Genomic DNA, 27,746 nt, shown 5'->3' with positions numbered 1-27,746 from the left:
GTTTTTTTTTTGTTTAAAAACAATGTTTTTGTTTTAAAATAGTTTTTTTATCTAAAAAAAAACCACTGTTTTAAAACAAAAAAAACTGTTTTAAAACAAAAAAAAAACGTTTTAAAATAATTACGTACTTCACTGGATTTCTAACGGGGATTCCCATAAACCTCAACTGGCACACCTATGCTATGGAATACCCGCGAAGACTCGACCTGCGCGCACATGCAACGAGTGTTTAACTGTTTCGTTTCCTTATACCACATGATATTATGTAAATCACGTTCGCTATTCAGTTTTTCAGGATAGGTCGGAAGCTTTAAGTTCTGCTTTATTATAATATAATTTCATATTGGTATCTTCCATATTGCTAATTTCTAGTGGATAGTGACAGTGTATACAGTGTAAATTATATTAAGTTTATAAATATGTCAAGTCAAGGAAGGCGGAGAGATCCAATTTGGATAAATTTTAATTTGATTAAAGTGAATATCAATTTTGAGGATGGGAGAGAAAGTAAAAAGACAGTGTCTAAAGCTGAGTGTAAAAAATTCAAGAAGCAATTTGTCCATATTAGTTGCAAGAATGAAAAAGCATCATGAAAAATGTGTTTTAACTTTAACGAATGTTGATTTTGAGGAGCCAGAGGAAGCTAATAGTAGGACTGTGGAATAGATGCTGTTGTAATTCAATTTCCTTAATTTCTTAATTTTCTTTTTCTTTCAACTTTATTAGGAGTATTGGTTTAGTTAATGTTACTATAGCACTCAGCACTGTCTACCAGTACTAGTATGCTTGCTACCTGAACATAAATAAAGTTTAGTCAGTTACTTTTTTTCAGTTTTACTTTTTACTTCGCATTAATATTGTTATTGCACCTACTTACTCTATAATCTATGTTTGCAATTTTGCAAATTAGCAAACACAAATGTCTTGTAAATCAAATTTAAATAAACAAATAAACAATAACGAAAAAAAACTATGTTTTAAAACAATGTTTTAAAACAGTGTTTTAAAACAATGTTTTAAAACAGTGTTTTAAAACAACTGTTTTTCCAGTGTTTTTAAACATGTTTTAAAACGTTGTTTTAAAAAGCTTGTTTTAAAACAGCCCAACCCTGAAAAATTATAAAATAAAATAAAAATGTATACCATTTTTATTCAGTTTCAATGCGAAGGCAAAACTGTCTTATTTTTCACTTAGAACAGAGAGCGCAAACCAGCATTCTAAATCGACGATTTTCGACTATAATTGGAGTCACCATCAGAGAGGCGTAGGTTTGCTGCTCTCTGCCCCAAGTGACGAAACTCCGAGAGCTTATCTGACGTTTATGGAGTAGGTGTCTAGCAACATCTGGCAATTGAAAGTCAAAGTTTTCAACCTAATAGAAATATTAAAAATATTGAAAAATATTAAAAATATTCCTAAAAGATATTTAATTGAAAACTTATTGGGCCATTTTCCTGGTAACACCTCCATGACTTCTAAAAATTGCAAGCCAGATGGATACTGAAGCGAAGAAGACAAGAGGTAATTCAAAAACTTACAATTCACGACCCCGTCTGTTCAGCTGGTAAATTCATTTTCCGTTGGAATTCCAAAAAAACGTTGTCTTGTCTTCAAAAAGTTGGTCTTTTCAAAAAGACCATTTTTAAGACTTTTGTAATTATTTTCAAAAAAGGACGGTGTACTGGGAACTATAATACCATTTGATATAGTTAAAACTACACTGGGGTGCAAAATTAACCGGACACCTTAAAAATGGGTCATGTCTCGAATTTCCTAAACCTGTTGTCCGGTTTAAGTGATTTTTTTACAATATAGCCTTATTCTTTAAAAATATCGCTGTAATAGTATTGTTGCTAAACAGTTAAATTTTCAATGTCTACCGGGTGTACAAATCAAACTGTGTTTTTTTCTCAAAGTTCGCATCACTCTGTGGAATAAAATCCTGAAATTAAAATCCAACTTCATGTTTTCTCAAAATTTTGTTTTTTGACTCATTCGCTTACACGAGACCATAAAAAAGTTAGGTACTTTAACAACTAGCCATGTTTTACAGGTCATATTACCCGTAGGTATGTACGCCAATGGTGAATATTAAATTCTTATTTCTATGTCAAACAAGCTGAAAATGCGAACATTATCATAACGAAAACTTTGTTTATTTACGTATTTTAATTCATAATATGGAAAATTGCTATTATGAAAAGTAGTTCAGAATTAATAATTATGTTTTAATGTGCAATTATATCATTCTAATTTAAATGTTATGAACTATAAAGGTACTTAGTTTACTCTTGATCGAAATTCATATTTTTATATAACTCGTATAAAATTAATAAAATTTTATATATGATGGTTGCATCATAAATCTTAGAACATGAAGAGCTTTTTATGAAGAATAACTTTTCTTCGTCAAATTAAAAATAAAAGAGTTATAAATGAAAATGTTGTTGGTATCCATAATTTGAGAAAAATCTTCAAATATTTTTTCCATTAGAAGGATGTAATTGCACATATCAGACATTAATTTTTTATACCAAACAATATTATTTCATATACTGTCGGTTCGCTAAACTCAGACACAACTGGCTAGTGATTTTAGTAAATAATTTTGGCAATTTGGCAAAAAAAATGATTACTAATTAGTTAATAATTACTAAATAATTAGTAATTTTGCCAATTTTGGCAAAATTCGCAAAAAACACAAAAATTACCAACTAAAATCACTAGCCAGTTGTATTGAGTTTAGCGAACCGACTATATTTTAATTTCATAGCAAATGGAACAGTCCATTTATCGTAAGGGGGAGGCCGTGTACTCGTATAAACCTTTTTGAAGCTGTTAATAAATTATTGCTTTTAAAATATACTCAAATTGTATTTTTGAACATCTTATTTATTTTATATAATAATTAAATTCACTATCAAATGTCATTGATGTTTTATTAATACTTAATTTAAAATTTAGTTTGACATTCATGAAGTGTCAAACTCAAATGTAAATAACCTATGCTTTGCTTAACAAATCGAGATTAAAAAACTAGTCTACTTAATAGCAACGATTTCAGCTGGATGTATAGTGTGTCGGCAGAAAATAAAACGATTGTGACGTCACATTTTAGACTTTGAGGTCGATTATCTCGAAGACGGTTAGAAATATCGAAATGCCGTTTTCAGATTTGGATTCAGAAGAAAAAACTACATAAGAATCCATCGAAAAATCTGATCTGAGTATTGCAGGAGCGGCAACGCAATAACACACAGACTTTTGCGAATTAATAAACGAAATGTTTTCGTTTAAAATCTACAATAACTACGTCTTAAAAGCCACCAAATTTCATTTGCAATCTCAACCGGTTTTAAAGCAATAAATAAATCGTCAGTTTGTAAGAAAAATTTTAACACCCTCTATCTCAGAAACGAAGCATTTGCGGACATAGGTTTATAAAGCAGACTGTCATTATTTTTTCATGTAGTTTGCCATACTTATTTAAAAGAACACCCTGTATTGATGAAAAACATGGCTAATTGTTAAAGTACCTAACTTTTTTATAGTACAACATAAGCGAATGAATAAAAAAACAGAATGTTGAGAAAACATGAGGCTATAGTTGGGTATTAATTTGAGTATTTTATAAATGCTAGAATATTCTACAGAGTGATGCGAAGTTTGAGAAAAAAACACAGTTTCATTTGTACACCCGGTATAAAATGAAAATTTATCTGTTTAGCAACAATATTATTACAGCGATATTGTTAAAGAATAAGGCTATAACATATTAAAAAAATCACTTAAATCAGACAACAGGTTTAGGAAATTCGAGACATCAAAAATGACCCATTTTTAAGGTGTCCGGTTAATTTTGCACACCAGTGTACTTTCAAATGCACTAGAAAAGCAATGCATATTGCTTTTTTGATCACCATATATTTTTAAATAATTAAATCAATCGTTATGACTAAATTTCACATATCATTATTAATTACCAACCTCAAAACCTGTATCTTTTACATCTTCTCCTATGGCAGTTATCACTCCTGTACATTCAATGCCCAAAACAAATGGCAGTTCTTTGGCAGCTACCAATCCCCTTCTTGTATATATATCTGCAAAATTCAGACCTCCATATTCAACTTTAACTTCTATATTTCCATTTAATGGAGGCAGATCAAATGGTTCAATCTAAAACAATGACTTCTCTTAGGGCCGGTTGTTCGAACGCTAATCAACAATGATCACTATCAAATATTTAATTACTGTCACCAAAACTGTCAATGTCAACTTTTATTGGGTTGCTGAAAACATAATTGATTAAAATTATGAGATTAGTTAATCAATTAACATAACAATTATTAACATAATTGATTAAGTAATTTCATATTGTTTTCAGCAACCCAAACAAAGTTGACATTGACAGTTGGTGACAGTAATTAAATATTTGATAATGATCATTGTTGATTAGCTTTCGAACAACCGGCCCTTAGTGTACAAGTCCTACAGGTTCTGTATCAGATCTTAATTTAAAAAAAATATCTTTAAGAATGCTTGGGAATAACACAAAACAAGAAATAATAAAATAAATTCGCTCAACTGAGATTCACTTTGACAGATTCAGAGTAGGAAAACAATACAAAAATTCCTACCTCACACTATTAATAGTAGAGTTTAAGTTCTTATGGAAATCCAACGTTGCCGCATCATCAAATATGAGGAGAGACGTCTATCAATTACTGTCAGTTGTCAATGTCTGATGATCTTTATTTGTTGTTGTTGACTTTCTAAATTTGGTAGGAAATTTTAAAAGAACAATAGTTGAATAGTTAATAGTTGATGCCTAGTTGAAAGGAAAGCAATTTTAGATTCCAACCGTATTATTACTTGTGGAATATTATCATCTAATGGGAAAACAGCAGTGATTGTGCATTGTGCCTTCAAACAAGCAATTTGAAAGACAACCCCACCAAAAACAATTACCTATTTTAAATTGATATGATTACCATATTAAAAATGTTTGTAATTGCACATGTAAAGCTGGAAATTCAGGTAAATGCGAACATATAATTGGCACATTACTATATATTTTTCGATAAGTCATTACATCATGGTTTGATAAAGGAACCATTTTGCTGTAACTTTATGTCTGTAATTCTTTTTTATTGCTTATAGGCATACCATGGAAAATTTGGAAAAATTCAGTAGCACGGACATCAAACAACAGTGGGGAAAATTAATAAAAACATTAATAAAACATAGGCAACAATTAAGTCCTACCAGTCTACTGATACATGGCCTACCGATATTGTACTGATATATGATTTAGCTCTATTACACAAATAATGTTAAAGTAAGCTACATAACTCTGTTGAAATGTCTTTAGCTATACGAAACAAAACTGGAGAGGCATGGAAAAAAGCTGACGTGACTGCGAGTAACTGGAACAACTTATTGCCATTTATTTACTCATGATAAAAATAAAAGCCCAAGCCAACCAATTGTATAATTCCAATTTTAAAGGAAATACTGTAGCCTTCCATGGGAAAAAAGTATAAATCAGTTGCTTTAAATATGTATGAAAAAATAACTCAAAGTATGGCTGGTGTCAATGGAATTGTCTCCGTAAAATGTTGTGTAGAAATAAACTGTCCCCTGGCCGGTAAAACAAAATATGTGCAATCAATTTTTCCACCTACCTCTACCGAAAGTATACTTTTCCGGACCTGATTGTAGGGAGCAAAGTTGTACTTTTCCTCCCTAGGGAGGAAAATATTTTTCCTCCCTAGGGAGGAAAAGTAAAAGTGACGTCATGAATGAAATATAACTTATTGCCGCCCTGTACAATATCTATTTTCTATTACGTAAGTATCTATACATTTTAACGTTTATTTAAAAACACTCTGTATTTTGCAGAATGGTAAAAAACAGTAAATTGTTACTCTGATTTAACAATGTTTACATTAATAATTTGACTTATATTTGACAGTTGACAGTTATATTGTACCTACTTGTTAGTTTTGGTTCTAATAAATTTTGTTGGTTAGTTACATAAATAAATTAAGTAAAAGTGAAAAAATGACTTGTTATTTGAGGAAGGTGGAAAAACCATATGTATAACATGGGAGTAAAGTGCCTTTTCCTCCCTTGAATGATTACTGCCCTCCGCTACGCGTCGGGCAGTAAACTTCATTCTCGGGAGGAAAAGTAGCACTTTCCTCCCTTGTTATACAAATAGCTATTACGTGACCTTAAATATTTATGCATAATTGAGGAAAATAATATTATGTTAAACAAAAATCATATGTATTTATGGAAAAGTACAATTGCAAATTTTAGTTACAGGACTACAAATAGGTATGTCATTTTGTAGTGTTTTGTCCACATTCGATAAGTCCACATTTATTGTTAAAGTACCATTTGATGTAGAATTTATACAAAAAATGTTAAATTTTGGTATTTACAGGTATATTTTTATAATGTATTACCAGGTTTATTCCAATTATATAAGTAAAAAACTCGTTTTAAAAAATTGTTTGATTTCTTATAGGTACTTTTGCTTGAAATGAATATTCACACTTGACTACAATCATATCAAATCTGTTAATTCAGGTAATATATACACATAAATTAATTTTATCATTACTAAGCACTGCTATAGAAAGGTTAACAATACCTGAAATAATATTTATTAGGGTGGGCCGAAAAAAACTTTTTATTTTATTTCGTGTTGCTATACCGCGGAAAAGTTGATACTAGGAGAGTTTTAAATTACAAAAAGAATTTTTCAAATTTTTTGATATCTTCCGGTCGCGCATTGGTAGTAAAATTTAAAAAAAATGGTTGTTTTTGAAATTTTTATTGCATTTTATTGCAATTCAGTTGTTTTTTAAACGCTTTTATTTAGTTCAATCGTTTGCGTCAAATCTTTAGACGTTAATTTGACTGCCTTTTCTTCAACAATGGAAATGAATGAAATTTTGCAGACATATGGATTCGCGGGAACAATACACGAATAGTCGATAAAAATTTTTTTATGTTTATGAATTGTTTAAATAAAAAAACGATTTTAATGGAATATGCTTAAATTCTCTTGTTTTTTACAATATAGAAACTTGAAACTTTTACAGATTGTAGCTAATTATATGAACTATACATAATTTCACTTTTTACGTTATTTGTTTACGTTATGCTTCATATATAAACAATAAAGTTTCAAGTTTATCCAGTTTCTGTCTGATTTCTATCCAGTTTTCAGCGAAAAAGTTATGGCACCGCAGAGGGACGAATGCTGCCCTTAGTATTTTCGTGGGCTTTGACTGTCCATAAAACGTAAGGTTCGACTGTTGACTACGCTGCGCTGTCGTGAACTTGGGCCCGAAAGTGTTTGCGTAAGGACAGGCTTAAAAGCCTGCATTGAGCCTGCAAAGCTTACGTTTCATTGAGCCGAGTGCGATCATTAAGGTATGTATCCATACAAGGGTGAACCCCGCTCGGTGTAGCTGCTCAAATGGATACAGCATGCGCTCCCTTACATATAAACAGCAAACCAGTTGGAACGCGTGTACGCGCCAAGCGGCAATCACCGACGTATCCACTAAGTGGAGCTACTACACCGAGCGAGGTTTACCCTTGTATGGATACGTACCTTTAGACGGCTTGCGCATCGAAGAACTGCATTGCCAGAAATTAACAGCGTCTACACCGTGCAATAGTAAAGTATTACAAGAGATGGAAATACTGCGAAAACTGTAATAGTCGTAAATAATGATTTTGATTTAAGAAATGTATGAAGAAATTACAGAAAATATACAATGTAAATATTTAAATATTTATATTTATTATTTATTGACGGACCGAAGTCCATTAGTACATGATACAATTAAAATGTCACACAAATTATAAAAAGAATTCAAAATAAGAACTAGTGCTAGTAGGTACAAAATTGGTAAATACATAATAAACAACAAAAAAAAAATAAAATTACTTGCTCTCATTTAACAATTGAGAGCTAGTCCTATAATATAAAGTAAAGTGAAAAATCTAAATATCTAAAACATTTTGCAATTGACAAATCAGTCTTGAAATTAGAACATTAAGTTAAATATAAATGTAATTGTGTGGAAAACGCAGTAAAGTCGTTCATAAAGAAATCAATATGCGGAGATAATGTATTTGCTAATTTAATAGTTTTACAGAGATAGGAACTTGAACCATAGTTTGTACGGTTAATGACCTCGTGGAAGGTGGTCACAGAACGGGTGGTCCTTGAAGGTACATGTAGACCAATTTTATTTAAGAGTGAGATAAAGAATTTATGACCATGAATTAAGTTATATAAGAAGCAAAGATCTTTATGTCGACGACGACTCTGTAATGAGTCAAGTCGAATAGTTTGCAGTAAAGACTTATAACTTTGACAAGTGAAATGCATCTTATAAGCATAATAACGTAAGAATGTGTGTATCAAAAGTTAAAATAAATGCAGAAAAGGTATCTGTCACATACCTACATCCTTTTTTTAAACATGACGATATATTTTAATGTTTGAAAAGTGTAAGACTAAAAAGTAAAAAATAAAACAATATGAAATTTTTTTTAAAGAAACGCTTTTATTTAGTTATGAGTGACTAAAAGTTTTTTTTAATTTTATAATGGCTTTGGCTTAGCCAATTAGCCAGACTATTTGTTTTTTGTATGGTATTACAATAACAATTAATTTAATCATCTAAGCCGACTTATAATCTAAATTTACAGTGTGCTATAATATTCATGGATACATTTTTCAATTTTGTGTGATATGTTTACAATTATTTATTTTAATTTTATTACCTAAGCCTATTTAAAATTTAAATTTACAGGATGTTACATATTTGTAAAGACATTTTAACGTCTGCTTATTATTTGAAAAAATAATTTCATTTAAATTAATAGGTAAAGGATTAAAACATAAAAAAATCAACTAAAAAGCAAAAAATAAAAAAAATCAAACTCGACGGATTATTCGAAAAAAAAAACGTTCGTTAAAAAAATGAAAAAATCAACACATTCGTCAAAGAAAAGCGTGGCGCGTCTTCATCGAATAAACGGTTTTCGTCCCACGCTTTTCTTGAACGAATGTGTTAGATCTTTTCATTTTTTTAACGAACGTTTTTTTCGAATAATCCGTCGAGTTTGATTTTTTTATTTTTTACTTTTTAGTTGATTTTTTTTTATGTTTTAACTTTTAGTCACTCATAACTAAATACATAAAAGCGTTTCTTAAAAAAAAATTTTCATATTGTTTTATAATTATTTAAGTCTTATGCCTGGCATATGAAAAGTAGGACCGTTAAATTGGTTTTATATTATTAAAAGCGTTGTGTTTTCAAAGAAGAAAATAGCAAAAAACGATATTTTTTAATATTTCATGGACGATGCGCGACCGGAATATGTCAATATATCTTTTTTTCTTTGCTTTATTTTAATCCTGACCCTCAAGGAAAGATGTACGCGGTATAGCAAAACGGGATAAAATATTTTTGTGTTTTTAAAAAAAGAATGTGTGTGTACTTTGTATGCACGTAAGAAGTTATACTTCTATTATTATGATTTCAACGAAATTAATATACTTAACAGGTTATTTGTATTTTATTTAAATATTAAACTAACTTTCTTTACCTACCACTTTTAAAAATTTTTTATTTAAACGATACCAAAAATATAAAAAAAACATGAATAGTCCGGGATTTGAACCCGGGACCTCTTAATCTCCGATCACACGCTATACCACTGCGCTATATCCCTTTTGCTTTGACAGGTTACAATATTTCTCATACATACTGACAAATTTAATACAAAAATACTTTAAATATACAAATCCAAAGACACAAAAATTATAACAAATAATACATTTACTAAAAACACTAATATATTCTTTTCACACCTTTTCTTGCACTGATATATTTATAAATAACTTGAAAGATTCAGCAACTAAACGGCATACTGTCTGTGTACGCATGCGCGCATAATTATGAAATTTTACTCTCAATCGCGCCTAAAGAAGTGTAACTTCAAAAATTTCAAAAACAACCAATTTTTCAAACTCTACGACCAATGCGCGACCGGAAGATATCAACAAAGATGAATCAATGCGCAAAGATGAATCAGATAGTGATGAGGAGATAGAAGATATGTCTTTAGGGGAAAGTGACGAAGCAGAAGAGGAATTCTTAGAGGAAACTACGACACTAAAACCTGTAAACGAGGAAGATAAAGCAAGGCTCTTTTATAGTTGCAACTTTTATGGGTGGGAAGCATGGTATAACTGCTTTTAGGTTATGTGTGTGTAATTGAAAACTTTGATGATACTAAAGATGAAATAGAAGCGGTAGGATTAAGAAGTGTTGATAAAGATAAAAAGAGTTTTGTTGTTAATGAAAAAGACAGTTAATTTATTAGAATGTCTCAGATTATAGGAATATTGATGGATCCGATATTATCCCTTAATGTTGAAAGAATTCGGTATACTTTTAATGGAAAAGTTGATGTTTTTGAATATTATATGATACTGAACTTGCAAAATAAGAAAAAGTTCTCAATAAAGTACCTACGTTTAATAAAAAAATTGGTGTTTTAAATAAGAAATTTCACATTTTTTTTTCTAAAATTGTCGAATTTTTAAATGCCAAAAATTCTTACAATATGTTTGTAATGTCTTTCTTTGTCACACCAAGGCACACTCAATCCTAGGTGCTTTTAAATAGCAAAAAAGCTAGTTGTCACACTATCCCTAATCCCAGTCACAGTAACCCCATAATGAAGGGATAGTGCGACACCTTACCCTCTTAAATAAAACATAATGTAAAAAGGATTAAAAATCTGAAACTGTTCAATTAAAAACAAATATAATTTTTTTTATTTTAAAATCAAATTTGCATATTTTTACGTCACACTAACCCTAGGTGACCCTAATTATTACATAAATCATCCGAATCAAATGTTATCCTGCTTAAGCATTTTTTGAGCAATTTTGAGCAAATTTGAGCAGTAAGGAGTAGTATTAACCCTTAAAGATGAACTTTTAAAGGGTCGTGATAGTCAATAAATATAGTTAGAGTACTAGACAATCATTATGTAATGTATCTGAACAAATTTCACTCTTTTTAAGCTTTTTTTATAGGTTTTAGCAATAAGGGGTAGTTTTCACCCTTTAAAAATAAGTTTTTAAGGGTTGAAATACTCAGAAAATATAATAAGGATATCAAACCATCATACATAAATCATCCAAATCAAATTTTATCCTCCTTAAGAATTTTTGAGCAAATTTGAGCAATTAGGGTCAGTTTGCACCCTTAAAAATGAACGATAAAAGGGTCAAAAAAGTGAATAAATATAATTAGAGTATTAGACAATCGTGTGATGCATCTGAACAAATTTCACCCTTCTTAAGCTTTTTTATAGGTTTTAGCAATAAGGGGTAGTTTTCACGTCCATCAAGTTAGCAGAACAAAGTCAGCAGAACACAGTTATTCTTATACCATAATTAAGTGTAAATTAAATGCTAATTTAATGTTCCAAGAAAAAATGTATTACTCTTCTTCTTTAAAAGTTATCGCATGTTCTGCTAACTTGAGATTCAAGCTAGCAGAACACTAGGTCAAAAATTTGATAAATCATTTATAATTTTGAACGCCATAGTATTCTCTGAATTAAATGCTAATTTAATGTTCCAAGAAAATATTTATTGCTCTTCTTCTTTAAAAGTTATCGCATGTTCTGCTAACTTGAGAATCAAGCTAGCAGAACACTAGGTCAAAAATTTGATAAATCATTTATAATTGAATGCCAAAGTATTCTCTGAATTAAATGCTAATTTAATGTTTCAAGAAAAAATTTATTGCTCTTCTTCTTTAAAAGTTATCGCATGTTCTGCTAACTTGAAAATCAAGCTAGCAGAACACTAGGTCAAAAATTTGATAAATCATTTATAATTGAATGCCAAAGTATTCTCTGAATTAAATGCTAATTTAATGTTCCAAGAAAAAATTTATTGCTCTTTTTCTTTAAAAGTTATCGCATGTTCTGCTAACTTGAGAATCAAGCTAGCGGGACACTAGGTCAAAAATTTGATAAATCATTTATAATTGAATGCCATAGTATTCTCTGAATTAAATGCTAATTTAATGTTCCAAGAAAAAATTTATTGCTCTTCTTCTTTAAAAGTTATCGCATGTTCTGCTAACTTGAGAATCAAGCTAGCAGAACACTAGGTCAAAAATTTGATAAATCATTTATAATTGAATGCCAAAGTATTCTCTGAATTAAATGCTAATTTCAAGAAAAAATTTATTGCTCTTCTTCTTTAAAAGTTATCGCATGTTCTGCTAACTTGAAAATCAAGCTAGCAGAACACTAGGTCAAAAATTTGATAAATCATTTATAATTGAATGCCAAAGTATTCTCTGAATTAAATGCTAATTTAATGTTCCAAGAAAAAATTTAATGCTCTTCTTCTTTAAAAGTTATCGCATGTTCTGCTAACTTGAGAATCAAGCTAGCAGAACACTAGGTCAAAAATTTGATAAATCATTTATAATTGAATGCCAAAGTATTCTATAAATTAAATGCTAATTTAATGTTCCAAGAAAAAATGTATTGCTCTTCTTCTTTAAAAGTTATCGCATGTTCTGCTAACCTAAGACACAAGCTAGCACAACACTAGGTCAAAAATTTGATAAATCATTTATAATTGAATGCCAAAGTATTCTCTGAATTAAATGCTAATTTAATGTTCCAAGAAAAAATGTATTGCTCTTCTTCTTTCCAAGTTATCGCATGTTCTGCTAACTTGATAATGAAGCTAGCAGAACAGTGGTTCAAAAATTTGATAAATCATTTATAATTGAATGCCAAAGTATTCTCTGAATTAAATGTTAATTTAATATTCCAAGAAAAATGTATTGCTCTTCTTCTTTCAAAGTTATCGCATGTTCTGGTAACTTGATAATCAAGCTAGCAGAACTCTAGGTCAAAAATTTGATATATCATTTATAATTAAATGCCGAAGTATTCTATAAATTAAATGCTAATTTAATGTTCCGAGAAAAAATTTAATGCTCTTCTTCTTTAAAAGTTATCGCATTGTAACAAAAAGAAGAAAACTTCTGTTGGAGTGAAAGTAAAAAGAAAGATATAGGTACTCCAATAGAAGTAAGGAAAAAAAAATAAAGACTAGAAGTAAGGAAAAAATGAAGACTAGGTAGATAAATAGTTGTGGCTGAAAAGAAGAGATAGTGGTGTGTGGGGGAAGAAAAGGATGAAGTGACTTCTACGTTGAGAAGCCGCAATAGGAAAAATAAAAAATACTACTTTGCAGTAGTACTGAAGAAAGGGGAATTAGAAGGGATAATAAGTAGACGTGGGAAGAGACAGAGGCAAACTGAATAGAGTTGGCTAGCTATAGATGCAAGAGAGCAACTTGACACTCAAGGATGGATACGGCTCGTTTGCATGCCTGTCGAAGAACAGTAGCTCTATGTAGATAGTAATAATGACTAAAATATGAAATAATAAAATAAGAATAATGTACTGAAGAGGAATGAAGATGAATAATTTCTAAAGACGAACAAGATAAATAAATCTAACAAATCATGGGCGCCATGAAAATGATCTTCGATCATTCTCCCAGGTATCTTATACTGCTGTCAGATATTAAATATATCAAACCTGTAATAATGAACATAAAGGAATAATAAAAATAAATGATATACAAAATAAATAAACATATTTATTAAAAATAACTACCAGATTTTTAACAATCTCTGAGTTAAGCAAGTTCATATTATGCTGTGACTCTAAAATGACATAAGTTATACAAGAAGATATATATATTTTAAAGATAACAACAATAATGTTATCTGTTACAAACTTAAATATAAGTACCTCTTACTAACATATAGGGTACAAAATTACATAAGTCTTCTACCAAATGGTTATAGTACGCCTGCTACGTACAACTAAAGGAAACCGACGAAGATGAAAATAATACAAATAAATAGGCCCAAGCCTCACTAAGAGAAAATACAATACTGAATAAAGCAAAATTAAATATACAAATGAATAAACGTTATAGAAGTGAAGTTAAGAAAAATACCGACAAAATGACCTAAATTAACCGAGCAAATGCAATGAAATAAAGTAACGACGAAGTAACCGAACAAACGAAATAAAGCGAATAAATACAATATTTGGGAAACAAGCAAGTAATGTTACAAAATAAATTTACCCGAATTACATAAACCAATATCAAAGCAATAATAAAGTATTAAAAACCTAATTTTCTCTAGGCTTATTCCTGTGCACAAGAAGTTACCGTAGATACAAAGTTTGGGAACCAAATAATCTAATATACAAATACATATGTCAAAAAAAACAGAGGTAACCTAAATCTGGAAAAAAAACATAGTGTATTTAACAGATAGTCTGAAATATAAAAAAACCAATAGTTACTAAAACTCCTCACTAAATGTTCCCAAACGAGGTTGCGGTTGCATCCTAGAAAATGAGCATCACTATGATGCACCTCCATGCCCCCCGTAGGCCCAGGTGGCAGGACGAAAAGGAGCTGGAATGTCCCCCAAAAAGCTTGTTCCCAAAACATACTCCCAGTTTGACTTGGCGGTAGCTGCAATAAGGTCAAGGTGGCTTCCCTAGGTAGTCAAGGTGGGTACGACATCACATGAGGGTTAGTTTTCTTCCAAATGGCTAAAAACATATACTTCGTTTGATTTCTCATATAAACCGGTAAACAAAAGTAAAGAGAAGAAGAAATAATCGAGGAAAACTTTTTAGAAGCAATAACATAAAAAAACAACCATTAAAAATGGAACAAAAACTAATCTCAGGTAACCTTGAACTATTTTGAGTTTGAAAACATGAACAAATAATGGCATTGCATTTGAAATAGGAATATAAAATATGACTTATCTGAAATAACATGAGATTAAGATAGTAATAGCCATCTACATACATTTTATATACCTTAATGAAATGGTATTGAACCAGACAAAGATAGTTACATGACAATTTATAGATATATTGGACATGAAAATTTATAGATATATTGGATGTTCAATCGGTTTAAAACGTACAGAGAAATGGTAATTATTTCCAATATTAATTTGAGGACTTCAAAAATGTTTGGTTATGTAAAACCAAAAACCCCATTAATATAAAGATCGATATAAAGATAATATAAAGATCGAAATAATCTACATCCTTCACCTAAGGGACTGGCTAAGAACATTTAACAATGAACCAACTATTTCATATATTCAAGGTTAACTAAAAAACATTAGTAGAAAAAACGATTTACCGGTTAATTTTTTATTCCTCTTCCACTGATGGTACTCCCATCCTTACTCCAGGAAACCCGTACTCCAGGAAACAAGTGGTGGTAACTTTTTACTATACTTCCAAACTTAGTTGAAATAAAAATTAATTTCGAAGAAATTAACCGCCATTTACGGTACTAACCACCAACACCAACCTGTCAACCTCGCAGCCACCGGCCAAGTGCCTCTCATTCCTCCCACAGTCAGCGAGGAAAACGTCAAACTCTCACGGAACACGAATTAAACGACAAGGAACGGTTCAACAACTATGTTCCGTACAGTGTGACGTCACATGAGAAGTCCTTTACGATAAATTAAAGAATTTAAATGGGAGGTCAAGAGAAAATAATTATTTTTTTAAAAATAATTACAGCGCTAAAAATGATAATATAACGGGTGGACCGTTACAATCCCCTCCTACTCGGGAAAAAAAAATTTTTTAACCAAAAAATTTTTTTTTTTTTTTTTTTTTTAAACTTCAAAATATTAACAACTAAATTTACAATAGTCTAACAATCCACGTTGATTCGCAAGATTACTTCTAAATATAAACTAATGGTCAAGGAAAAATAAATCAATACATGACTCAAACTCATACTAAAGTGTTACTATGTTACTCTCTGCTACCAAATATTAACATATATTGCTCAAAAGTCAAAACAAAACTAAATATTGTACTTAAGTTCATAATAATAACTGAGTGTCGAATTGGGCACTAAAACCAAAATTGAACTATCCATGGACATCAGATTTATAAAGGGTATATCCAAGAACGGAACAACCAGGAAAAGGTGTGAGCCAATTCGAACCATATCAAAAGTAAATGTACCAAAGTGAATAAAAAAAATCAGTAACTAAAATAGGTAAAGAATTGAACACTTTATCCAAACTGAACTAACAATGGACACCAGATTCATAATAGTATATCCAGAGAAGAACAATCAGGAAGATTTATGGAACAATTCTCACTAATGTCAAATAATACCAATAATAAACATACCAAAGGAATCCAAAACTCAATAACCAAAATAAATGTGGAATCGGACACTTAATCCAAAGTCGAACTATCAGTGGACACCAGATTCATAAAAGGCATATCCAAAGAAGAACGACCAGGCAAATTTATGGACCAATTCACACCAATACTAAACCACATAACAGATCAGGTCTACGTACACCCACATCCGGTAATACGAACCTATCCAACTAAATACACAAAATAAATGAAGAATCGGACACTTATCCAGAATCGGACTATCAATGGACACCAGATTTATATAGGAGTATATCCAAAGAAGAACGATCAGGCAAATTTATGGACCAATTCTTACTAATACTAAATAAACTAAATTATTGGATCCAATGGTAACTAATACTGAACAAAATAAATAAATTAGGTCTACATACACCCTCATCCGGTAATATGAACCTATCTGAACTAAGTAATCCAAAATAAGTCAGAAAAAAATTACTAACAGACTAAGTAACAGAGATGTAACCAAACTAAATCAAAGGTAAGATAAATACCTAAAGTGTATTGACTAAAGTATTCTAGAAAATACATAACTTAATTCATGCTGGTATTCGCGAACTATAGCATGTTGCTACAACAGATGTATGAGAATAACCAGACACAGATAAGGTACTAATATAAGAATAAGTAAGAAAGAAAACAGAATGAATAGTGAACTTACAAGGTCTATGGCACTATGATAAATAATAGGAAGAAAAAAAAAAAAATATGATAAGTGATAGGGAAAAAAATTGACGAGAACGAGCACAATTTTAAATAAAACTGCAAATTCATGCGTTCTCACATACGTACATAGAATTATTCAGGAAATATTCCAGAATCTGAATAGCAAAACTAATGCCTACGAAAAGAAGTGGGAATATATTCAAATGAACAACTCATCTGTCTAAACACTCCAAATACTGACTTAACGAACCTACTATGTATAGGGATGGCCTAAGCATTGATTTATAAACAAGTGCGCAAGATATTTATCCATGTTTACTCATCAACTCAAAGTACAAACATACTATGAAGCAAAAGGCCTAATATGAACTAAATACTTCCCTATTAAATTGTAAAAAAAACTGAAATAAGTAAACTGATTACAGAAAAATGTTTAGGAAATGTAATGATGAAAAGACATCTGCCTACTCTGCCATGAGGACATAGATTACGAAACCGGACAGCAGTGATCAGTTGCTGAATTTCGAACCCACGTATTCACCAACTTTGAGCATCAACAGACTAAGTAGTTTCTAAGAAGAAATATGAAAGACTCAAGAATTCATACATACTTACATCAAAATTCCAAACTAATTCCAGAATCATACTGTGTAGGATAGAAAGATATAAATTATTATAAAGTGTTTAAGATATTGGAGACAAATGTTAATAGAGTAACCCAATAACAAATTAAAAACCACATCTTTCGAATATGGCAAATTCAATAACAAGATATAAATATGATAAAAAATTAGTAAGTAATCAAATATTCAAAATAATATAACCTGAGATATGGTAGTGCAACATAGTTCCATAATAATATCCATATTAAACAAGAGTACTTGTATGAGCTTTCCTATCCAACTATATAAATACATAATAAGTTAACAACCCTACTAACTTAGGGGTTAGGTGTGCAAAACTAGACAAAAATACAAGTGAAGTTCTTATTAATTGTATAATCCTACTGACAGGATTAGCAATTAATAACATTGACTCATAATAATAATTACAATGCACCATGCCTAATACCAAAAAAAAAGTTAAACTCATACATAAAGTACTACATAATAATTAAATTAATAAGTAATAAATTAAAAGTCATCAACAACAAAGCCAAAGATGAAATCAAGCAATGTATGTAGGTACCTGCATTATCAGATGACAAAAAAAATATCAGACTAAAATTTCTAACCATACTAAAGATTGAGCTAAGCTAAAGACAAACAGAAGAAGAGATTAGCTTGAACAACACTGTTAAGGTAATCTTCTTCTGAAGACTGTTCTATAACTTAGTAGGAAAATAGTATCAATGTTTCCTAACTAATAAAGAATTTATATTTAAATCTCAACCTAAAGTATCTGATTTCTATGAGCATTATATTATGGTACCCACATTGATATAATATTATTATCAACAATAATAAAACTAGAAACTGAGATGGATAATGGAACTACTTTACTATACAATAATTATAATTGTTATATTTAACACTACCAATTAAAGAAAAATAGTTTGGATGACCATCTGTAACCATCCGAACCATGCGAATTCAACGTATCATGTATAGAAACTAATGTCTGGACTGATATTGCTTTGTGGTGTGTGCCTGTCTTACCAAACAACCCAAATATCAAAAATAACAAATATAAAATATAATCTAAAGTTTGTAAGACAAAGATACATATGGAGAAAATATTAGCGACACACCAACAAATCAAAATGCCAGCAAAATATATAAATAATCAAATCAATAGCGTAAATAAAATACCTAAATACTGAAAATGATTTCTAGTTATGTATAAAATATAACCATACTAGAAAAAAATGTATGCATATATTCAACGATTAATTGTACGCGCAAACGTACTACCATTGGTAGAAGGAATAAAAATTTAACTAATAGAACATAATGTCAGTTATGTATACTCAATCTAAATACATAAATAAGTTTCCAATAAAAATACAAAATCCAAACTAACATATGAGCTGTACCACTAAAACTAAAAATGAGGTATCGAAATAAACTAATCAAAACCAAAAGCAGCATAAGTCTACCTGTTTAGTATTCGTAAAGTTTTAAAGACCAAAAATAAATCAGAAGTAACATGTATACAAAGATATCAAAAAGTTAATAAAACAGAAAATTCCAATAAAAGAAAATTGAACTAAAAGAACTACTGTCTTAGAACCATAAACGGTTGGCCCCACGTTGGGCGCCAGTGTAACAAAAAGAAGAAAACTTCTGTTGGAGTGAAAGTAAAAAGAAAGATATAGGTACTCCAATAGAAGTAAGGAAAAAAAAAATAAAGACTAGAAGTAAGGAAAAAATGAAGACTAGGTAGATAAATAGTTGTGGCTGAAAAGAAGAGATAGTGGTGTGTGGGGGAAGAAAAGGATGAAGTGACTTCTACGTTGAGAAGCCGCAATAGGAAAAATAAAAAATACTACTTTGCAGTAGTACTGAAGAAAGGGGAATTAGAAGGGATAATAAGTAGACGTGGGAAGAGACAGAGGCAAACTGAATAGAGTTGGCTAGCTATAGATGCAAGAGAGCAACTTGACACTCAAGGATGGATACGGCTCGTTTGCATGCCTGTCGAAGAACAGTAGCTCTATGTAGATAGTAATAATGACTAAAATATGAAATAATAAAATAAGAATAATGTACTGAAGAGGAATGAAGATGAATAATTTCTAAAGACGAACAAGATAAATAAATCTAACAAATCATGGGCGCCATGAAAATGATCTTCGATCATTCTCCCAGGTATCTTATACTGCTGTCAGATATTAAATATATCAAACCTGTAATAATGAACATAAAGGAATAATAAAAATAAATGATATACAAAATAAATAAACATATTTATTAAAAATAACTACCAGATTTTTAACAATCTCTGAGTTAAGCAAGTTCATATTATGCTGTGACTCTAAAATGACATAAGTTATACAAGAAGATATATATATTTTAAAGATAACAACAATAATGTTATCTGTTACAAACTTAAATATAAGTACCTCTTACTAACATATAGGGTACAAAATTACATAAGTCTTCTACCAAATGGTTATAGTACGCCTGCTACGTACAACTAAAGGAAACCGACGAAGATGAAAATAATACAAATAAATAGGCCCAAGCCTCACTAAGAGAAAATACAATACTGAATAAAGCAAAATTAAATATACAAATGAATAAACGTTATAGAAGTGAAGTTAAGAAAAATACCGACAAAATGACCTAAATTAACCGAGCAAATGCAATGAAATAAAGTAACGACGAAGTAACCGAACAAACGAAATAAAGCGAATAAATACAATATTTGGGAAACAAGCAAGTAATGTTACAAAATAAATTTACCCGAATTACATAAACCAATATCAAAGCAATAATAAAGTATTAAAAACCTAATTTTCTCTAGGCTTATTCCTGTGCACAAGAAGTTACCGTAGATACAAAGTTTGGGAACCAAATAATCTAATATACAAATACATATGTCAAAAAAAACAGAGGTAACCTAAATCTGGAAAAAAAACATAGTGTATTTAACAGATAGTCTGAAATATAAAAAAACCAATAGTTACTAAAACTCCTCACTAAATGTTCCCAAACGAGGTTGCGGTTGCATCCTAGAAAATGAGCATCACTATGATGCACCTCCATGCCCCCCGTAGACCCAGGTGGCAGGACGAAAAGGAGCTGGAATGTCCCCCAAAAAGCTTGTTCCCAAAACATACTCCCAGTTTGACTTGGCGGTAGCTGCAATAAGGTCAAGGTGGCTTCCCTAGGTAGTCAAGGTGGGTACGACATCACATGAGGGTTAGTTTTCTTCCAAATGGCTAAAAACATATACTTCGTTTGATTTCTCATATAAACCGGTAAACAAAAGTAAAGAGAAGAAGAAATAATCGAGGAAAACTTTTTAGAAGCAATAACATAAAAAAACAACCATTAAAAATGGAACAAAAACTAATCTCAGGTAACCTTGAACTATTTTGAGTTTGAAAACATGAACAAATAATGGCATTGCATTTGAAATAGGAATATAAAATATGACTTATCTGAAATAACATGAGATTAAGATAGTAATAGCCATCTACATACATTTTATATACCTTAATGAAATGGTATTGAACCAGACAAAGATAGTTACATGACAATTTATAGATATATTGGACATGAAAATTTATAGATATATTGGATGTTCAATCGGTTTAAAACGTACAGAGAAATGGTAATTATTTCCAATATTAATTTGAGGACTTCAAAAATGTTTGGTTATGTAAAACCAAAAACCCCATTAATATAAAGATCGATATAAAGATAATATAAAGATCGAAATAATCTACATCCTTCACCTAAGGGACTGGCTAAGAACATTTAACAATGAACCAACTATTTCATATATTCAAGGTTAACTAAAAAACATTAGTAGAAAAAACGATTTACCGGTTAATTTTTTATTCCTCTTCCACTGATGGTACTCCCATCCTTACTCCAGGAAACCCGTACTCCAGGAAACAAGTGGTGGTAACTTTTTACTATACTTCCAAACTTAGTTGAAATAAAAATTAATTTCGAAGAAATTAACCGCCATTTACGGTACTAACCACCAACACCAACCTGTCAACCTCGCAGCCACCGGCCAAGTGCCTCTCATTCCTCCCACAGTCAGCGAGGAAAACGTCAAACTCTCACGGAACACGAATTAAACGACAAGGAACGGTTCAACAACTATGTTCCGTACAGTGTGACGTCACATGAGAAGTCCTTTACGATAAATTAAAGAATTTAAATGGGAGGTCAAGAGAAAATAATTATTTTTTTAAAAATAATTACAGCGCTAAAAATGATAATATAACGGGTGGACCGTTACAGCATGTTCTGCTAACTTAGTAATCAAGTTAGCAGAACAGTAGTTCAAAAATATAATATATCATTTATAATTGAATGCCAAAGTATTCTCTGAATTAAATGCTAATTTAATGTTCCAAGAAAAAGTTTATTGCTCTTCTTCTTTCAAAGTTATCGCATGTTCTGCTAACTTGATAATCAAGCTAGCAGGTATTACAAAAATTTGATAAATTATTTATAGTTGAATGCCAAAGTATTCTCTGAATTAAATGCTAATTTAATGTTTCAAGAAAAAAATTATTGCTCTTCTTCTTTCAAAGTTATCGCATGTCCTGCTAACTTGATAATCAAGCTAGCGGAACAGTAGTTCAAAAATTTGATAAATCATTTATAATTGAATGCCAAAGTATTCTCTGAATTAAATGCTAATTTAATATTCCAAGAAAAAATTTATTGCTCTTCTTCTTTCAAAGTTATCGCATGTTCTGCTAACTTGATAATCAAGCTAGCAGAAAAGTAGTAGAAAAATTTGATAAATGATTTATAATTGAATGCCAAAGTATTCTGTGAATTAAATGCTAATTTAATGTTTCAAGAAAGAATTTATTGCTCTTCTTCTTTTAAAGTTATCGCATGTTCTGCTAACTTGATAATCAAGCTAGCAGAAAAGTAGTTCAAAAATTTGATAAAGCATTTATAATTGAATGCCAAAGTATTCTCTGAATTAAATGCTAATTTAATGTTCCAAGAAAAAATGTATTGCTCTTCTTCTTGCAAAGTTATCACATGTTCTGCTAACTTGATGATCCAGCTAGCAGAACAGTAGTTCAAAAATTTTATAAATCATTTATATCAACTATTTATCAACTTTTGAACTACTGTTCTGCTAGCTTGATTATCACGTTAGCAGAACATGAGATAACTTTGAAAGAAGAAGACCAATAAATTTTATCTTAAAACATTCAATTAGCATTTAATTCAGAGAATGCTTTGGCATTCAATTATAAATGATTAATCAAATTTTTGACCTAGTTTTCTGCTAGCTTGAGTCTCAAGTTAGCAGAACATGCTATAATTTTTAAAGAAGAAGAGCAATAAATTTTTTCTTGGAACATTAAATTAGCATTTAATTCAGAGAATACTTTGGCATTCAATTATAAATGATTTATCAAATTTTTGACCTAGTGTTCTGCTAGCTTGAGTCTCAAGTTAGCAGAACATGGGATAACTTTTAAAGAAGAAGAGCAATAATTTTGTTCTTGGAACATTAGCATTTAATTCAGAGAATACTTTGGCATTCAATTATAAATGATTTATCAAATTTTTGACTTAGTGTTCTGCTAGCTTGAGTCTCAAGTTAGCAGAACATGCGATAACTTTTAAAGAAGAAGAGCAATAAATTTTTCTTGGAACATTAAATTAGCATTTAATTTACACTTAATTGTGGTATAAGAATAACTGTGTTCTGCTGACTTTGTTCTGCTAACTTGATGGATGTGTAGTTTTCATCTTTCAAAAATAAAAAGCGCCTGTCAGCTCAATACAGATTTTGAAGTAGAGGGTAAGGTGAACTTACATAATTCCAAATTTTCATGCAAATTGGTCCATTCTGTAAAAAATGCGAGGTTTTGTCCTATTTGAAGCTTCATTACTTGACCTATTAAGTATATTTCATTGTTTGCAATAGAATCTACTTTTTTTTCTAAAATAATTAAGTAGCATTAAATGAAAATATTATGTATATGTAATAAAAAAAAACTTTAACTGATATTTGAAAATACCTCAGTACTTCAACAATATGCTAATTAGGTATATACCTACAGTTATACAATATGTGGTTCGTCATTTCATCATACCTCTGTGCTATCCACTGCTTCGTCCATAACCGCGATAAGATATTTATGCTTCCAAAAATGCATGGAATAATAGTTTTCTTAGTTTGGCATGGCAGAGAAAAATAAAGATTTACTTTGGATATTTTTTTCAAGTGGCATTAAAATCTCAGATACAGATTTGTAAGTATTACTACCACTAGTTGTCATCTTTGAAATGATAATGTGAACAATTATTATGATACAGTAGTCTCTCTTTATAACGATTCTCTGTATAACGATAATTCCTCTATAACGATCAAAATACTAAAAATTGTTTGGTTCGTCATAAGGGCAATGTATTAATTCTTTCTCTATACCGACATCGTTCTCTCTTTATAACGATAACTTTTCAATAGTCGATGACCTCACTTTTCAAGAAACAACTGATAACCATTTGTGTTTGACAATAACTAAGATAACTAAACCGTGAGAACTTTACCAATTAAAGATAACACTTAGGTAATTGAAACACAGGGAATAACTGACAAAGCTCTTGCGTAGGTATAACTTGATAAAAAGTGTGGCTCCAATTTAGCAAAAATTTGGTGGTTCAAATTTCAATCCGATATGCAGAAAGTTGAGTAACACGCTATTGTCGTTCGGGCGGTGTGCCTTAACTGTTTTCACAGATGTTGTCCTCGATTGAGGACTTCTAAGTTTCAGTTTCGGTTATATCTCAGTCTGTGAACAGTCAAGATGTTTTCGAAAAAGCGTAGAGTACTTTCGGTTGAAGAGAAGTTATCGATAACTCAGGCAATAGAGAAAATTAACACAAGTTATTAAATACAGTATGATTACTATTACAATAACGATTTTTTTTCTCTCTCTCTCTCTGTATAACGATCTCTCCTTATAACGATAAAAATTCCCGGTCCCTTGCATATCCTTATAGAGAGAGAGAGGAGTGTACTTATTAGTGCCATGAAAAAAAAAGCAAATATTAGCACAATTATTTTTGTGATATAGGAACAAAATTGCCAAGGATATTACCCCACTTGATGTCCGGAGTAAAACTAGGGTATTTAGAAAACTTTCACTGTTTTAATTTTTTACTTAAATGATAGTTGACATGGGACTTTTTATTGTATTAAAATATATACGGTCGGAAAAATGAAAGAATACCCATGAACGAACATATAAAACACGCTGTATTTTCCTGTCACCGTGTCACAAAGAAAATTATCCAGTACAAGCACATGTAACAATAATTATTACATGTACTTGCACTGTACAGCGCGTATATATACAGCGCTATATAAAATACAGCGTGTTTTATATGTTCGTTCATGGGTATTCTTTCATTTTTCCTACTGTAAATCATCTACAAATATATTTCCAAAAGCAACTTACCGACAAGGAATCATATCCTCCATAACTTTTAACAATAACAGAACGAGTTTTTTCCATTTTTCTTTTTTTTTTAATCAGAATAGATATCCACATCCACCCATGTAAAATAAAATAACTAACCTTTAAATTAACAGTGAATCACAATCACAAGAAATCTTATTCTTTTTCTTTTCACTGTTCTCAGTTCTCACTGTTCAGGCCGTTACATACCTATGTACTCGATTTTACTTAAATAAAATCGAAATATTTTTCGAGCTGGGTTAAGCCACAGTCCTCGTAACACACGACCAGAATACTGAAATTTGGCAACAGTGCTTAGAGGTCCTATATAAATATCTGTGTGTGTGTTGGTCTAGAAATATGCATTAGCATTCTGTTGGTGTTTTAAAAATTTTTCCAAGAAAAAGACTTCTCGTACGAGAAGCGATTGCGATAGCGCCCAGCTTGCTATCGCAAAACTCTTATACTTGCCAAGTAGGCAAATAATTTTGTATTTGCCAAGTGTACGAGTCGTGTGAGCCCGCACTTACATGGAATACCTAACACGAATAGGAATTCTCGATTTCAAGAACCAGTGTGTGTATTCGATTCTATCGATTGTATTAAATACATATTTACGAAAATCGTTTTTAGGCAGATTAATAAAAGGTAGAGGTAGAAATTTTGTTGGATTGAAAATTCAATTTTATAATATTAAATTGACAGAATATTCAGGTTATGAGTAATCAAATGCTCTTATACAATCAAAAGTAGAAAATTAGGTATTTTATTTATCAAGATCTACAACTAATTTTATTAATTATGCCTGTACCTAGTCAAGAAGAAACAAATAATGTAAACCAACCAGAAGGCAATCAAGGTAGGACAATAAGAAAAACATTTTATATTATATTAAGTATATTGTAGTAGAAAGATAAGATGCTGTATACTGTGTATAAACTAGTGACTAGTGTATATAACGTGATATAACACTCATTGACTGTTTGGATTTTGTTTCAGCTACCACTTCAAATAATGCAGCAGATGGAGATCACAATGAAGGTAATAGAGGTCCCACAACAAATGATATAACAATAATTGATCCAGAATGTCTAGAATTAGATCTAAATCATGGCCGGGTAGATAAGCTTCAAAACTTTGAGCCACTTACATGCATTGAGAGGTTGTATTTAAGATGGAACCTAATAACAAAGATTGAAAACCTGGACACCCTAACAACTCTAATTGAGCTCGAGTTATATGACAATCAAATCACGAAAATTGAGAATTTGGGATGCTTAGTAAACTTGGAGTAAGTAGTTTTTTGTATAAAAATTAATAGATTAATAACATGTTCTGTTATGAGGTAGTTGATATTGCACCATTGTTGCAACAGTTTTTCATGGTATTTCTCATAATATATGGTATAGTGACTCATCTTTTTGATATCTAAAATTGTTTTTTCAACTTTATGTCTTACAAATTGTAAGTTTGAAGAATGTAAATCTTTCAATCGGGGGTTGGCAACGTTGCTTGGCTAGATAAACAAGTTCGGAAATTTACTGTGAATAAATCGCGAAAATTCTTAAAACTGAGGTGAAAATAAAATTTAAACACCATACCAAGTCGTATCTAAAGACAACAGCGAAGTGTACAATCAAAATTCGGAGTGAAACAAACATTTTTAAGTGAATAAAACCTGCAGAGCCAGTGCTGGTCAAAAATAAAAAAGGAGACCCAACGCTTTGCAGCAACTATAGAGCAATTATGCTATTAAATACAACATATAAGGTCATGACAACAATTATAAGAAATCGGCTAACCAGATACACAGAAAAAAACTTAGGACCATATCAACAGGGATTTAGAAAAGGGAGATCAACAATTGATGCAATCCACGTTTTAACACAAACAATCGAAAAAAGTTACGAACATGGCATAGAATTGCACATATTGTTTATTGATTTCCAGCAGGCTTTCGACAGCATCTACAGAAAACAGCTATTAAAAGAAATGAAAAATATGAATATACCTGCAAAATTAATAAGATTGACCAGAATGACAATGATGGACACAACAGCAAAGGTCAAAACAGTGGATGGTGAAACGAAGAATATCAACATAGAACACGGGGTAAGACAAGGTGACAGCCTATCGACAACGCTCTTTAATATAGCCTTGGAGGGAGTAATTAGAAACACAGGGCTAACAAAAAAGACAAAGTTCTACACAAATAATAGGGTATGCAGACAACCTAGGGTTGATAGCCCGTGACAAGAGAAGTCTAGAAGATGCACTGCTAACATTGACAAGAGAGGCAAAAATCAGGGGGTTAATAATTAATTAGAAAAAAACAAAATACTTAATAAGTACGAGAAATCAAGACCAAGTAAATAGAATAAAAGAGATAAGAATAAGTGATAATGTATTCCAAAGGGTTGACTGCTTTAAATACTTAGGAGTGGTAGTAGATGGTCAAAACAGAAGAAGCATAGAGATAAATGAAAGAGTTAAAGCAGGGAATAGGGCATTCTGGAAATACTACAAGTTACTTAAAGATAAAAACCTAAGCAAGAAAAC

General features: G+C 30.7%; 2 protein-coding genes and 1 long non-coding RNA gene across 3 annotated transcripts in view; 1 reads left to right on the top strand and 2 right to left on the bottom strand.

Annotated features, from left to right (window-relative positions):
- Positions 1–25,398, bottom strand: part of LOC114342936 (synaptic vesicle membrane protein VAT-1 homolog) — an 85,253-nt gene extending 59,855 nt beyond the window's left edge. Inside the window, exons 1-2 of the mRNA XM_028293741.2 lie at positions 25,188–25,398; positions 3,989–4,180 (exon numbers count right to left, since the gene is read on the bottom strand). Coding sequence (XP_028149542.2) covers positions 3,989–4,180; positions 25,188–25,280 — 285 coding nt within the window. The 5' untranslated portion in view covers positions 25,281–25,398. The remainder of the gene's footprint in view (positions 1–3,988; positions 4,181–25,187) is intronic.
- LOC126888297 (uncharacterized) lies at positions 13,738–21,542 on the bottom strand. The gene is made up of 2 exons (XR_007699495.1): positions 15,345–21,542; positions 13,738–14,734 (listed from the first exon to the last, which is right to left on the bottom strand). It is a non-coding gene; the product is annotated as an uncharacterized LOC126888297 (long non-coding RNA).
- A 394-nt stretch (positions 25,399–25,792) lies between the features above and the next one.
- LOC114342937 (protein phosphatase 1 regulatory subunit 7) overlaps positions 25,793–27,746 on the top strand; it is a 56,560-nt gene continuing 54,606 nt past the window's right edge. The window contains exons 1-2 of the mRNA XM_050656431.1: positions 25,793–26,046; positions 26,187–26,478. Coding sequence (XP_050512388.1) covers positions 25,989–26,046; positions 26,187–26,478 — 350 coding nt within the window. The 5' untranslated portion in view covers positions 25,793–25,988. The remainder of the gene's footprint in view (positions 26,047–26,186; positions 26,479–27,746) is intronic.

The sequence above is a fragment of the Diabrotica virgifera genome, chromosome 7 (assembly GCF_917563875.1).
Source record: "Diabrotica virgifera virgifera chromosome 7, PGI_DIABVI_V3a".
NCBI classification, from domain to species: domain Eukaryota; kingdom Metazoa; phylum Arthropoda; class Insecta; order Coleoptera; family Chrysomelidae; genus Diabrotica; species Diabrotica virgifera.
This window is presented reverse-complemented; position numbering and strand designations above follow the sequence as displayed.